Raw genomic sequence first — 15,518 nt, forward strand, 5'->3', positions numbered from 1 at the left:
AGAAAGCTTTGCTTATGCATTGTAAAGGAACCCAATAATGTTATTTGCATTGTTGGAAGTTTATCAGCATCTCTGGCCTCTATTCTCTAGATACTAGTAGCACTCTCCTCCTAACAACCAAAAGTATCTTTGGACATTGTCAAATTTACCATAAAGTGAAAATAACTATCCATTAATTTGATGGCTATTTTAGGTCTCAAGTTGAACACATATGAAATTAATTAAAACCTAAGTGGCTGGGTCTACCTGTGTGGGATAATTTTTTCTAAATTTAATCATTTGACCTTGAGGAGACACACTTTCAATCTGGATCTTTTGAAGTAGGAGGATCCATTTTTAATCTGGGCCACACCTAGTATCACTCTATTTGAAGGGCATGAAAGAAGGATGTTTTTCTTCTTTGCCTGCTTGCTCTTGCTGGTAAGTCCATTCCTTCACTGGCATTAGAGCCTACCTACACTTTTAGGATCCTGGCTTATACAGAAGACCAGTTGAAACATCCAGCATCCAGCCTCATTGACTAAAAAGCTACTGGATTTTTGGACCTCTAACTGGAATAATAGCCATTGTTGGACTACCTGGAACACAGCCTGTCAGTCATTCTAATTATAACCATATGTATGTATTATATATAACATATGGGATATGTGATGTATTATATGTTCATTTTTTATAAGTTCTGTTCCTCTAGAGAACACTGACTAATATTTAGGTGAATGTACAAACAGTTTAGACAAGAGACTGTTAATAAAATAGTTCAGGTGAATTAGGTATCACTGTCATACTTGATTTCCTTTGCACACAACTTTGAATATCATCTCTACTGATTATTTTAATTAATTTTCTTGAGCTCAAGATTCTATAATATCTCTAGATATTATAATGTCTAATAGACATTATCACTTTAAAAATTTAACCCAAGTCTCACATACTTACTCTAGTTTTACCAATTTTAGTATAAAAAATGTGCTTTTAATAGTGTCCCACCTTTCCTTCATTCTCTTTTCCTTATACCACATATATCTGATTCCCTCTGTTAGTTCTTTCTTCCAAATATTACCACAAAATTACCTAATTATCTCGATCACTACTATTATGACACAATCCATGCCACCATTTCTCACCTGTATGGCTCATACCATACTGTCTATAAGTCTATGAGTCTAGTAAATATTTGTTGATTAAATGAGGGAAGTAATCACATTTGCTGGCAAAAGAACAGTAATCTAGAAAAATAATAATATTTAAATCTATTCTAAAATCAAATTCTAGTCTACCAAGGAAGTTATCTCCTTTATAGATTCTTACATTATTATAGTCAAAAGATCATAGATTTCTTTTCTCACCAAAAGGCTTCTTTAGGAGGTGGCTTGTTATGCAAAATTTGATATTTGATAGCTCAGACATTTACTCCAAATCTCCCTTGCAATCTTATGTTGCATTGTATATTACATAAAACACATCTACACATTTATTTATTTATTTTTTATTTATTATTACATACTTTTAGAGTCAACCTCTTTGTCTCTCTGTCTCTCTCTGTAATTCTGGCTGGCCTTGAGCTCCTGGCATTAATCCTACCTAAGCTTCCTATATGTTAGAATTACAGATGTGAGATGATAGGGGATGTTTTTGTGTATATGTGTTTCTCTTATTGGTTGATGGATAATACACTAATTAGCCAGTAGAGGCAGGAAGACAGATGGGACTAGGAGATGAGGAGAATGATGGGGAGAGAGGAGAAAGAGGCTGTGAGGAGACAACATGTAGAGATTGGGGAGACAGGATGTGCTAGGCCTTCTCTGGTAAGATAAGGCCATGTAGAAATACATAAATTAGTAGTTATGGGTTAATAATTAAAAAAGAAGTAGCCAGTAAGAAGATTAAGCCAACTGACAAATGGTTTAATAATTAATGTGTCTGTCTCCATGAGCTTATTTTGGAGCTAATCAACTACAGGATCAGGCTGGAAAGAAACTCTAGCCTACCAGTGAAATATCTCAGCAATCCTACATTTTTACTTTTAAAGAAAATAAAGCCATACAAGTCTGACAACTTTGATAAAAATAATAATGTCAGAGAGTAGAGGAAGACTTCTACAATACTCAACATTTTAAATATCATAGCCCGCTAACCCACCACTACTATTAAATGTCTCAATTTGTTCCTTTTCTCTATACAGAAAACTTGTTTTTCATGCAGTTTTTTTTATTTTATCACAGATAGCCAAGAATATTCTTTACTCATTTTTTTTACTTTGTTATTTGAATACTATCAGTTACTTCCTGTGTGATAGGCTTCCTACTGGATATTGGAAATACAACAAAGTCACGTAGCTGACAATCTAGTGCCTTTGTGTAGGACTATCTGTGAATCAGACTAATCTAGGTTTTATCTGATGAGTACTAGAAAAGAGATTCATTCACCCTATTAATGATCCACTTCAGAAGAACAGATGTTGTAGAGGCATATGAACCTCTCATATTTTGTTTCATGGGGTGGTGTGCTAGGAGGGATCTGCTGTATGTGATGGCTTCCTTTCTTCCATTATTCAATGCAGAATCCACCCGTCTCTCCCTTACATCACTTATCCTTGTAAGGATGTAGCTTGCATCCATTCAGGATGTCTATAGGAAGTTACCCACAACAAAGGAATTCCCTATTTAGGAATATTTTTTCCAGATGTTGAAATCCTTGATGCCCTTGAAACTCAAACAGTCCCAGTAGGAGAACACCCCGTTATAACTTCTTCTCCAAGGCAAGATGTTTACTATTGGTTCTCTAATAGCTGTCCTAGAGGGAATGTGTTGCTCAAGACTTGGGACTTCTTTTGAAATGGAGGTCTCTTTTTCCTCTTTAATTTGGTGTCTCTGCATTGTGTGTATGAATTGCTATAGTTTTTGATACATTTGGTGAGAATAAAGTCACTGGCATGGTTGTGTGAATTATTTGTTCCTTTCTGGAGAGGATTTCCCAATAACATAAAGAGAAGGCAGCCTAGTTTTTATTTTTATTTTTTTTATACAGGGAAAATGAGGTCTTTCCTAATCTCTTCTTTCCAAGGACATTTGCTGGAGACCTTAACAAAAACCCTCCAACAAAAACCCTCCTCAGTAAACCAGCAAGATGGGCATAATGGAGGAGATTCTTGCTCACTCTTCCAAGTACTGGTTCAGGGCTCAATCTTGCCTTTAGCTATTTTTCAGGAGGAAAAAAAATAGCTTTTTAGTTTTTATATTTCTTCCCAAACTCTCCTTTACAACAAAAAGTATACCTGTTCTTGGGTCATAGGAAGCTGAGTGTGCTTGTTAGTTTCTCCACTGTAACACCTACCTCATTAAATTGACACACATAGGCCTTTAGCTCTTTTGTTTGCATTTGTAAGGTTTATAATTTTCTTTGGTGGGTGATACCTTCCAGAGGGATCAACAAAATCTGTCAAGTCATTTGAGTAGGGACTAGGCCCTCCCTCCTGCCTCTAGGCTAAGGGAACATCCTTCCATGAGGAATGTGCTCCCAAAGTCCTTTTGTGCACTAGAGATACATCCTGGTTCCACTGTCAAAGGTCCCTTTAGGCTGCCCAGGCCTTCTAACTGAGACCCATGTTCAGGGGGGTCTGAGTCAGTCCCATGCTGGTTTCTCAGCCATCAGTCTGGGGGCCCATTAGCTCCTCCTTGTTCAGGTCAGCTGTCTCTGTAGCCTGGTCTTGTCCTCCCTTTCTGCATTTGGATTCCAGTTCAGCTCAGTGTTTAGCTGTGGGTGTCTGCTTCTGTTTCCAGATGAAGGTTCTATGATGGCAGATAAGTTAGTCATCAATCTCATTATCAGGGAAGGGAATCTAAAGTAGCCTTTCCACTGTAGCTCAGATGATTGTTAGTTGGGGTCATCCTTGTAGGTCTTTGGACATTTCTCTATAAGAACCTGTTGTCTCCCAGAGTGTAAGAAAGTGCAAGAAAGGCTATCACTGAGAGGTACATGATTCATCTTCATCTGGAAGGTATGGAAGCAGGTTTGACTTCAGTTTGCTCTCACTTTATAAATTCTTGCAATAAAGGAGCCACAATGATGAATGACACAGGAACTTAAGTTTGCTCTTTTCAGTTTTGTGCCAATGTCAAGAGTATCCCTTAATCATTATATACATAACAGTCATACTAAATTCATGCATTCACATATACAAATTCCTAGCATTGTTGAAAACTATTATTATATCTGGTTTATAGGCATTCAGACAGCAAGTTTCTCCTTTACAGGAACATTAACCATCAGGGGGACTTTGGTCCTTCCTTTCTATTATCTAGGCCTCAGAGGGATCTTTGGCGAAATGCCTGCAAAATGGTCACAGATTATTTCATTCAATACATCATCTGCTTGCTAAGCACATGCAAGGATTTGTCAAAAAACAAACAAACAGAAACAAAATAAACACACTGTAAAATTCACAGTATTTCAGAAAAACTGGCGTGTTTAATCCCAAGTTGGGCTGTATACACCTACTTCAGGTTTTGCAGCTCCGTCATTCAGAAGCTCAAAGGCTACAGGAAGCTAAAAGTGAAGCCCTGAAGTCAAAACTAGCACAGAATCTAGTTAAACACATTCAAAGGTCTAGATACCCGTCCAGCCAAAAGAAGTAAATCTCAAGGGAAGGACCCCAGATTTCTGTATCTGTCCAGTGCACTGCAACTCAATCCATCCGCATAGAGGCATGGCTTCTTTAAGAAGCCAAGCTCAGGGCGGAGGCACAGCGCTCACGTGATCCAGCGCAATTCGCAAGCTTGCGGAAGCCGCTCAGCGGTCCAGTTGCCGGGATGGTGCAATTGTACAACCTCCACCCATTCGGGTCGCAGCAGGTGGTACCCTGCCAGCGGGAGCCGGAGCAGTTCTGCTGTGGCGGGCCAGACGCGCTCTTCGTGGCTTCGGGCTGCAAAGTGGAGGCGTTCGCGGTGCAGGGAACAGAGTTGTGCCAACCGCGCTGTTCCTTCTCCACGCTGGGCAGGGTGCTGCGCATGGCCTACAGTGAAGCCGGTGAGGAGCGGCTTTGGGGCGGGGCTTTGGGTGAGGAAGGGGCTGGTACTTTCCCTTACTACCTGCTGGAGGTCTGTGCTGGTCTTGAAGTTAATTGCTGTAGATGGTGTGTGCAGTTGTTATAGCAACCACAGATTGGTGGAGTGTTTACCTAGTTTGCCTGAAGCCTTGGGTCTCTTCTTCTGCACAGAGGTTGTTCAACTAGTTATCTAAGCACCTGGGAGGTGGAGGCTGGAGGATCAGAAGTTTAAGGTCATCCTCCCATATTTAGTGAGTTTCAGACTAGCCTGGGCTACAGGTAATCTTGTCTCAAAGCAAAACAAAACAAACACTCCACACAGACATAGGTCTACAGTGGAAAGAGAACATTGATTGATCCCCTCCATGTCTTGAATTAAAGGCCTATGGCTGGGTTCCGCTTATGCCAGACCCTTTCAGTGTAAGAAATGTCAAACCCTGCACTAAAGAAAGAGGAGGGAAAATGATATCCTAAAGTTCATGGAATGCTCTACCTAAAAAGTTATTCTAAATCATAGCCAGCCCTTATGTCAGTAAGTCACTGTTACTTGTTGGTGGATTGACTTCTGAAATTATTTTTAATTTAAAAATTTTAATTTATTTTTATCACATATCGATCCCAGTTCCCTCTCCCTCCCATCCTCCCATGCAACCCCCCCCCCACCTCCCTTCCCCATCCTGTACCCTATCCACTCCCCAGGGAGGGTGAGGCTTTCCAGGAGGGATCATCAAATTCTGTCAAGTCTTTTGGGGTAGGGCCTAGGCCCTCCCTGTGTCTGTAGGCTGAGTATCCCTCCATGGGGAATGTCCTCCCAAAGTCCGCTTGTGCACCAGGGATACATCCTGGTTCCACTGTCAGAGGTCCCTTAGACTGCCCAGGCCTCTTAACTGAGACCCATGTTCAGGGGGTCTGGGTCGATCCTATGCTGGTTTCACAGCTATCAGTCTAGGGACCATGTGCCCCACCTTGTTCAGGTCAGCTGTTTCTGTGGTTTCTCCAGCCTGGTTTTGACCTCTTTGCTCATCACTTCTCTGTCTCTGCAACTGAATTCCAGGAGTTTAGCACAGAGTTTAGCTGTGTCTGCTTTTGCTTCCATCAGCTACTGGATGCAGGCTCTAGGATGGCATATGAGGTAGTTATCAATCTCATTATCAGGGAAGGGCATATAAGGTAGCCTCTCCACTATTGCTTAGATTGTTAGTTGGGGTCATCTTTGTAGGTCTATGGACATTTTCCTAGTGCCAGATTTCTTTTTAAACTTATAATGGCTCCCTCTATTATGGTATGTGTTTTCTTGCTTTTCTCTATTCTTCCCTGGAATCAGTCTTTCTGTTCCCTCCTTTCCTCCGCTCCCCTCTTCTTCTCTCCTTCTCTTTCTCCTAACTCCCTCTCTCCTCAGTGCCCCCACCCAATTTGCTCATTACATCTTGTCCCTTTTCCCTTTTGTGGGGGACCATGTATGTCTTTCTTAGGGTCCTTGTTGTATCCTAGTTTCTCCTCCAGTGTGAACTGTAGGCTGGTAATCCTTTGCTCTATGTCTAAAATCCATATATGATATGAGTGAGTATATACCATGTTTGTGTTTCTGTGACTGGGTTACCTCACTCAGGATGGTTTCTAATTCCATCCATTTGCCTTCGAACTTCAAGTTTCCAATCTCCCCCACCCCTGTAAATGTACCACATTTTTTTCATCTATTCTTCAGTGAGGGGCATCTAGGTTCTTTCCAGGTTCTGGCTATTACAAGGAATGCTGCTATGAACATAGTTGAACAGGTATCTTTGTTGCATGGATGTGCATCTTTTGGGTATATACTTAAGAGTGGACTTGGTGGATCTTGTGGTAGACTGATTCCCATTTTCCTGAGGAATTGCCATATTGATTTCCAAAATGGCTGTAAAAGTTTGCATTCCCACCAGCAATGGAGAACTTCTGAAAATTCTTAAATACATGTGTGTGTAAGACAAAGATGTAGGCCCCACTCTTTCAAAAGCACATTTATTCTAAAATTTGAGGCAGTGGGTGGTTTTCCTTGCCTGTCATTAGTGTTGATTCCTGGGGTCCTTGCATTGCTGCTACTTGTGCCTAAGAGTCATTTAGAAAGCATAAAAGAAAGAAAGAAAGAAAAAAAAAGCTTCCATCCTCGGGCCACACCTTGGGAAACAGTGTTAAGTTTCTCTAGAATGAAGCTAACATTGGAGTGTTTCAAATGCTTGGCTGGGTTGGGTACTAAAGATTTGAGCCACACTCACTGTAGGAGGATAGCACTAAACTGTGATAACCTCATTAATGAAACCTTGAAGAACAAACATGCTTTTGTAATCAAGTTGAACGCCTTAAAGAACTTCAAGAGTCATGTAACTTCTTTTAATCCATGCATGACCAAACATCAATAGGCTTACTCCTGGCTGTGCCTGTTTCCAGAAAACCTGCCTTTTCTCCTTTGGCCTTTCATTTTTTGTTTTTTGTTTTTCGTTTTTTTTTTTTTTTCATATTCTCAGCATGTGGACCTGGGGATTTGTGTTCTCAGTGCCTAGTGTCCTCTGCTGTAGCAAATCTCCCCTTGTTTTGTAGGTCTTCTACTCAAGTAGAAAGTATTTTCTTGTTCTTACTATTAGTTCCAAAGGAAACCCCAATCCTGAAACTCCAAAAGGCAGTTCAAATATCTAGAAATGAGGACTATAGGGGGATTTCTGGTAGTTGGATAAAAGCCAGAATTTCATGAGAACTTGTGAAGCTGATTCAAAAGGAGTCATTTCCCTTCCCTCCAGCAAAAGGGATGATGGTTCTCCAATTAACCTATGGTAACTATCAGCATGTCAAGGTTCAGCATGGCCTCCAGGCTCCCTCAGTCCATATTCACAAGTACCTGTTACATCATGGTGACCAGAAAGTAAAGTGAAACTGTAACTGTTGGGTCATGCATGGATTTATGTTGAGGTCTTTGATCTATTTGAATTTGAGTTTTGTGCATGACGATAGACATGGGTCTATCTGCAGTATGCTACACACCATCATCCAATTGTGCCAGCACCATTTGTTGAAGATGTTGTCCTCCCCCCATTGAATTTTTTTAGCTGTTTTGTCAAAAATCAGGTGTTCATAGGTGTGTAAGATAGTATCAGGATTTTCGATTCGATTCCATTGGTCTACCTGTCTATTTTTGTGCCAATACCAGGCTGGTTTCAGAACTATAGCTCTGTAGTAGAGCTTAAAGTCAGGGATGGATTTGCCTCCTGAAGTTCTTTTATTGTACAGTGTTGTTTTGGCTATCCTGGGTCTTTTGTTTTTCCATATAAAGTTGATTATTATCCTTTCAAGGTAAGTGAATTATTGTGCTAGGATTTTAATGGGGATTGCATTGAATCTGTAGATTGCTTTTGGCAAGATTGAGATGTTTGCTATATTTATCCTACCTATCCAAGAACATGAGAGATCTTTCCATTTCCTGGTATTTTCTTTAATTTCATTCTTTAGCGGGACAAAGTTCTTATTATGTAGGTCTTTCACTTGTTTAGTAAGCCTTACCCCAAGATACTTTACATTGTTTGTGGCTATTGTAAACGGTGATATTTCTCTGGTTTCTTTCTCAGCCTACTTGTTGTCTGAATAAAGTAGGGCTACTGATTTTTTTGAGTTTATCTTGTATCCTGCTAGTTTGCTGAATGTGTTTATCAGCTGTAGGAGTTCCCTGGTAGAGTTTTTTTTGGGTCACTTATGAAAACTATCATATCATCTGCAAATAGAGACAGTTTGACTTCTTCCTTTCCAATTTGTATCCCCTTGATCTCCTTTTGTTTCCTTACTGCTTTAGCTGGAACTTCAAATACAATATTGAAGAGATATGGAGAGAGAGGGCAGCCTTGTCTTGATCCTGATTTTTGAGCAATCATCTTAAGCTTATCAAACATTCAGTTTGATGTTGGTTGTTGGTTTATTGTATATTGCTTTTATTATATTTAGGTATTTTCCTGTTATCCCTGATCTCTCCAAGACCTTTATTATGAAAGAGTGTTGGATTTTGTCGAAGGCTTTTCCAGCATCTAGGGAGATGATCATATGGTTTTTCTTTTTCAGTTTGTTTATATGGTGGATCACGTTGATAGGGTTCGTATGTTAAACCATCCCTGCCATCCAGGGATGAAGCCTACTTGATCATGGTGGATGATTTCTCTGATGTATTCTTGGATTCTGTTTGCCAGTATTTTATTGAGTATTTTTGCATCGATGTTCATCAGGGATATTGGTCTGTAGTTTTCTTTCTTAGTTGTGTCTTTGTGAGGCTTGGGTACCAAGGTGATTGTGGCCTCGTAGAAAGAGTTTGGTCATGAACCTTCTGTTTCTATTGTGTGGAACAATTTGAGGAACATGGGTATTAGCTGAAGCCATCTGGCTCTGGGCTTTTTGGTTGGAAGGCTTTCAATGACTGCTTCTATTTCATTGAGGGTTATAGGTCTATTAAATTGTTTGTCTGTTCTTGATTTAATTTTGGTAAGTGATAGTTATCCAGAAATTTGTCCATTTCCTTTGAATTTTCAAATTTTGTGGAGGACATGTTTTCAAAGTATATCCTGAAAGTTGTCTGGATTTCCTGTGTGACCATTGTTATGTCCCCCTTTTCATTTCTGATTTTGTTAATTTGCATGGTCTCTCTCTGCTTTTTCTTTATTTTGGATAAAGGTTTGTCTTATCTTGTTGATTTTCTTGAAAAACCAACTCTTTGTTACATTTTTTTTTTGTATTGTTTTCCTGGTTTCTATTTTATTGATTTCAGCCCTCTAATTAATTATTTCCTGGCGTCTACTCCTCTAGGGTGAGTTTGCTTCTTTTTGTTCTAAGTCTTTCAGTTGTGCTGTTAATTCTCTAACATAATTATCCTCTGTTTTCTTCATATGGGCACTTAGTGCAATGAACTTCCCTTGTAGCACTGCTTTCAAAGTGTCCCATAAGTTTGGGTATGTTGTGTCTCGTTGAATTTTAGAAAGTCCTTAATTTCTTTCTTTATTTCTTCTTTTTCCCTGGAGTGGTACAATTGCACATTGTTCAGTTTCCATGCGTTTGTAGGGTTTCTGTGATTTGTGTTTTTATTGAATTCCAATTTTAAAACATGGTGGTCTGATAAGATACAGGGACTATACCAATTCTTTTTTATCTGTTGAGTTTTGTTATGCCACCTAGCAGAGAAAGTTCCATATGGATCAGAGAAGAATGTATATTCTTTTGTGTTTGGATGGAATGTTCTATAGATGCTTGTTAAACTCAGTTGAGACATAACTTCTGTTATTTCTTTTGTTTCTTTGTTGAATTTCTGATTGGTGGTCCTGTCTAATGGTGTGAGTGGTGTGTTGAAGTCTTCCACTATAAGCATGCGAGGTTTTATATAAGGGTTGAGTTTTAGTAGCATTTCTTTTACGAATGTGGGTGCCTTTGTATTTGGGGCATAGATATTCAGAATTGAAACTTTGTATTGATAGATTTCTCCTGCGATGAATAAGAAATTACTGTCTTCAATTCTTTTGATTAAATTTGGTTTGAAGTCAAACTTATTAGATATTAGAATAGCCACACCTGTTTGCTTCCATTTGATTGGAAGATCTTTTCCCAACCCTTTACCCTGAGGTAATGTCTAATTTTTGAAGCTTAGATGTGTTTCTTGTATGCTGCAGAAGGATGGATTCTGTCTTCGTATCTATTCTGTTAGCTTGTGTCTTTTTATAGGCCAGTTAAGACCATTAATGTTGAGGGACAGTAAGGACCATTGATTGTTAATACTTGTTTGTTTTAGATTTGTTGGTGGCAATGGTATTGTGAATATATTTGTACTGCTTTACCCTTGGTTTCTGGTGAAGTGGGATTATCTGTTGCCTATGTCTTTGTGTGCATATTTAATTTCCTTGGGTTGGAGTTTTCCTTCCAAAACTTTATGTAGGGCTGTATTTGTAGATACGTATTGTGAAAATCTGATCTGGCTTTGTCATTAAATATCTTGTTTTCTCCGTCTATAGTGATTGAGAGTTTTGCTTGGTATAGTAGCCTAGGCTGGTATCCGTGGACTTTTAGTACTTGCAGAACATCTATTCAGGACCTTCTGGCCTTGAGAGTTTCCATGGAGAAGTCAGGTGTAATTTTAATAGGTCTGCCTTTATATGTTTCCTGTCTTTTTTTCCTTTGCTGCTCTTAATATTCTTTCCTTATTCTGTATGTTAGGTGTTTTGATTATTATAGGTTGAGGGGTCTTTTTTCTTTGGTCCAGCCTATTTGGTGTTCGGTATGCTTCTTGTACTTTCATGGGCATGTCCTTCTTCAGATTTGGGAAGTTTTCCTCAGTGATTTTGCTGAATATGTTTTCATCACCTTTGAGCTTCCTCACCTTCGTCTATGCCTATTATCCTTAGGTTTGACCTTTTCATGGTGTCCCACATTTCCTGGATGTTTTGTGTTAAGAATTTATTGGATTTACGATTTTCTGTGGTCAATGAATTTTCCCTTTAGTTTATCTTCCGCTCCTGAGTTTCTCTCTTCCATCTCTTGAATTCGGTTGGTTATGCTTGCATCTGTAGTTTCTGATCATTTCCCCAGTTTTTCTATTTCCAGCATTCCTTCAATTTGTATTTCCTTTATTGTCTCTATTTCAGTTTTCTAGTCTTGAACCGTTTCCTTCACCTCTTTAATTGTGGTTTTTTTTTTTTTTTTTTGGCTTTCTGTACTTTCCTTAAGAAATTTGTTCATTTTTTCCAATTTTTTGCTTATCTTTTCTTCCATTTCTTTAAGGGATTTTGTCACATCTTCTTTGAGGGCCTCTATCATTTTTATGATGATAAGTTTTAAGTTGTTCTCTTCTGCTTCATCTGTTTTGTTGTGTTCCGTTCTAGTTGGTGTGGATTCCCTAGATTCTTGTGGTGTTATGCTTGTCTTTCTGTTGTTAGGTATTTTCTTTTATTGCCATCTTCCCATAGCTTCTTCCAGTAGGTGTTGGTGGGGTCTCTCCCTCTCTCTATGGTACTTCCCAGTGGGTTTAGGTGGGTCAGAGGTTCAATGTCTGTAGCTCTGTGTGGTCCAAGCTCTCTAGGAGGTCTCTCCACACCCAGGGGCCCAGTGATGGGGGTCAAAGATCAGGCTCCAGGAGAAGACTGGCAGTGGGAGTCAAAGATCTCGAAGGTTGTGACCTAGGATGTTCCTTAAGCTGATAGGCAGATCTAGCCTGTGCTTGGCACTCTCCAGCTGAAGCCTCTTTGGCAGAGGCCCTGTGGTGGGGGTCAAGGATCCAGCCAGCAGGAACTGCAGAAATAGGCAAATCCCTGGGAGGGGCCCAGTACTCTAGTAGAGGACTGGCAGTGGGGGGTTAGAGACCAGGCAGGTAGAAATTATGGGTGGTTCTGCGTGGATAGGCAGGTGCAGTGTGCTCAGAGCCGCTCCAGGAAATCTCCCTCCCCCCATTAATTCAGTTCTTAATGAGCAAATGAAACTGGAGTGTATAGGCAAGTGACAGAGTATTTGCCTTACAGGTGGTGCTGGGTTTGAGCCCCAGCAGTACACAGCAAAAGACTTGAATAAACATTTCTCTGAAGAAGACTTACAAGTGTGTATAAGCACACAAAAGGGACTCCACATCCCTAATCATCAGGGAAATGCAAATTAAAGTTCCAGTAATACACTCAAACCCCACAGTATAGTTCTTATTTAAAAAATATCATAAAGTATCTGGTTGTGATACTCAAGAGCCCAAGATAGGAGGATCTTGTCAAGTTTGATGACATCCTGGGCTATGTAGTGAGTTCAAGTTGCTACTGGGATATATAGTATGCATGACCCCTGAGGTGGTAGGAAACAAGAATATATAAATAGTTTTACTGGCAGTCTTAATTTCAGTTCTCTAATTATGGTGGTAACTTGACAGTTTCTATAAAGTTGAAAGTACCCTTGGTCTGTGTCCCAACTTAAATTTCCAACGTAAAACAAATTATATAGGCATTGGCTTATTTGTTACAGAATAAAATATAGTGGTAATTCCTATGTTAATATGGGGATTATTAAGAAGCTATGGCACATGTGTATATAGGATATTTTATAGATATCAACTTATCTGTGTTTTACGTTGTGATGGTGGGTTGTGGATAGCCATTTATTAATGTGGAAGAAAAGATTTATTTACTGTTTAAATAATTGAAGGTGGTTTCTTCGACTTCTTTCCCCAAGAAAGTTGCTAACATGTATGCTTGAGGTTGTTAATTTATAAAGCAGGTATTGTTTCAACAAAATGTGATTATTAAGTTAAACATGAATTTGAAAATGGCACATTGTTAAATAGATTTGCATGATATATAAAGAAGACAAAAAAACCTTTCTTGACCCATGTTTATATGAAAGAAAGACCCAGAGTCCCTTAATTCTTACCTAAATTTTGTAAGTTACACTAATATTGCTGATGCAGTTTAGTCAGTTGAGCTTTCAACTGTGATAAGAGTTAATAGAGTAAAATGGAAAGTTTCTTTGTTATATGAATAATAAAGGAGTTGTGGTATGACACTCAGATGGGGAGAGACTGTATCTCAGAACTTTCATGGCTGATATAATTTAACACACCTGTCACTTAGAGGGCAGCTTTGTCCTTTTGTATTACACATTCCATTTTTAGGCAGCAAAGTAAGTGGTTGAATTTCTAATTCCAAATGCAATCTTGCTTCCTTTTTAGGAGACTACCTGGTAGCAATTGAAGAGAAAAGCAAAACTACATTCCTGCGTGCTTACATGAACTGGAGGAGTAAGAGAACTGAAAACTCCCGCGTGTGCATTCGAATGGTTGGGCACAATGTGGAGGCACCCTTCTGTGAAAGCTTTAGAGATCAGATGTCTATAATTGAAATGCCTTTGTCTGAGGCTCCTTTGTGCATTTCATGTTGTCCCGTGAAAGGAGATCTACTTGTTGGCTGCACCAATAAGTTAGTCTTATTTACTTTGAAGTACTGTGTCATTAATGAGGAATTCTCAGTGTTAGACTTCGAACGATCATTAATTATACACATAGATAATATCATTCCTGTTGAAATTTCTTTTTGTGTTGGTTATGTTGCTGTCATGTCTGACTTAGAAGTCTTAATCCTAAAACTGGAGTCAGACCCTACAAATGGAGAGAGAGTTAAACACCACCCTCAAAAGACCAACAGCCAACTGAAACAGATGGAAGGTAAATGATGAATTTGACTTTCTAAAGAACCCTAGCAGCTATGGTTTGTCACTATCTTTATAGGTTTAGGTGTTCTTCTTATATTGGTTTTGTTTAGTGGCTATCCACAGCTTATTCTGTTTCTACACCCAGCTGACCTGGAACTCACCTGGTTCAGGCTTGCCTCAAACTTGGGATCTTCCTGTCTCAGGCTCCCGTGCCTAGGCATTATAGTTATGGGTCCCTATGCCTGCCCTACATGAGTTTCTAATCTTTGCTGTCATATTTGATATTTAATGACATTGGATAACATTATCCTGGTTGCCTTTTTGGGTCCCCAACTTTAGCTAGAATTTTTAAAGAATTAACTTTAAATGAAATAATGTCTCTATAAGGCTGACCTGTAGGTAAGCCTGTGGGAGCATTTATTAATTATTGATGTGAGAGGGCCCAGCCCATTGTGGGTGGTGCCACCTTTGAGCAGGTAGTCCTGGGGTATGTAAGAAAGCAGGTTGAGCAAGCCATGGGGAGCAAGCCAGTAAACAGTACTCCTCCGTGGCCTCTGAATCAACTGTTCCCCAGAGTTCCTGCCCAGACTTCCTCAGTGATGGAGTATGATCTGAGTTGTAAATGGAAACAAACCTTTTCCTGTTCAAATTGCTTTTGATTATGATGCTTTATCACAGCAGTGTAAACATCAAGGCACGTGCCATGTCCAGTGTTCACTCAGGCAGATGATAGTACTTATAGTTGTGAAACCCTAAAATTTTATTTCTTAAAAGATGCCAGTCATGAATCTTCACAGCTTGAAGCAGAGGATTTTGTTATCTGCCTAAAACCCATGGAGCTTCTTGGTGAAAAGTGTGAACAGTCTGGAATATCTGTTAAACTGGAGTCCACAGGATTGGCAGATGAAAAAGTAAAATATTTAAGTGTACAGCACTTACTATATAGGTATGAGAGCGCCTTTTACTCACCAGCATTTCATATTTACATGCTTGCTTAAATTTTATGGAAATTAGATCTCTCTTCTTTGTCTTCTTAAACCTACAGACGGTTTGCTCCCGATATTTCATTCTATGTCTTGTCTGATAACATCAAGTTACATTCACTTCAGCTTCTTCCTATTCACCAAACAGGTAAGTATGTTTGAACTGCAGTGGCTAGAGGTGACAAGGCCCTGACTGGAGAGAAGACCAGTTTGTAGACATTAGATTTGGTTCTTCTGCTGAGTCTTCCCAAGGAAAGGAGAGTCATATTGGGTAGGAGAAGTCAGTCAACTAGGAGGGTGTGACCAGAAAAAACTCAGTT

General features: G+C 39.4%; 1 protein-coding gene across 7 annotated transcripts in view; it reads left to right on the forward strand.

Moving 5' to 3' along the window:
- Positions 1-4,772: 4,772 nt before the first annotated feature.
- Positions 4,773-15,518, forward strand: part of Hps3 (HPS3 biogenesis of lysosomal organelles complex 2 subunit 1) — a 40,351-nt gene continuing 29,605 nt past the window's right edge. For 4 of the 7 annotated variants that reach the window (XR_007834628.1, XR_007834631.1, XM_051185929.1 and 1 more), the window contains exons 1-4: positions 4,774-5,025; positions 13,737-14,228; positions 14,990-15,161; positions 15,261-15,346. Coding sequence is in view for 2 of the 7 variants with exons in the window: in XM_051185929.1 (XP_051041886.1) it covers positions 4,809-5,025; positions 13,737-14,228; positions 14,990-15,161; positions 15,261-15,346 (967 nt within the window). In the remaining 5 variants the exon portion in view is untranslated. Of the gene's footprint in view, positions 5,026-13,736; positions 14,229-14,989; positions 15,162-15,260; positions 15,347-15,518 lie in introns of all 7 variants that reach the window. The other 3 variants (XR_007834630.1, XR_007834629.1, XR_007834632.1) reach the window with 1 other exon arrangement.

Source organism: Phodopus roborovskii, unplaced genomic scaffold, assembly GCF_943737965.1.
Source record: "Phodopus roborovskii unplaced genomic scaffold, PHOROB, whole genome shotgun sequence".
Taxonomy (NCBI): domain Eukaryota; kingdom Metazoa; phylum Chordata; class Mammalia; order Rodentia; family Cricetidae; genus Phodopus; species Phodopus roborovskii.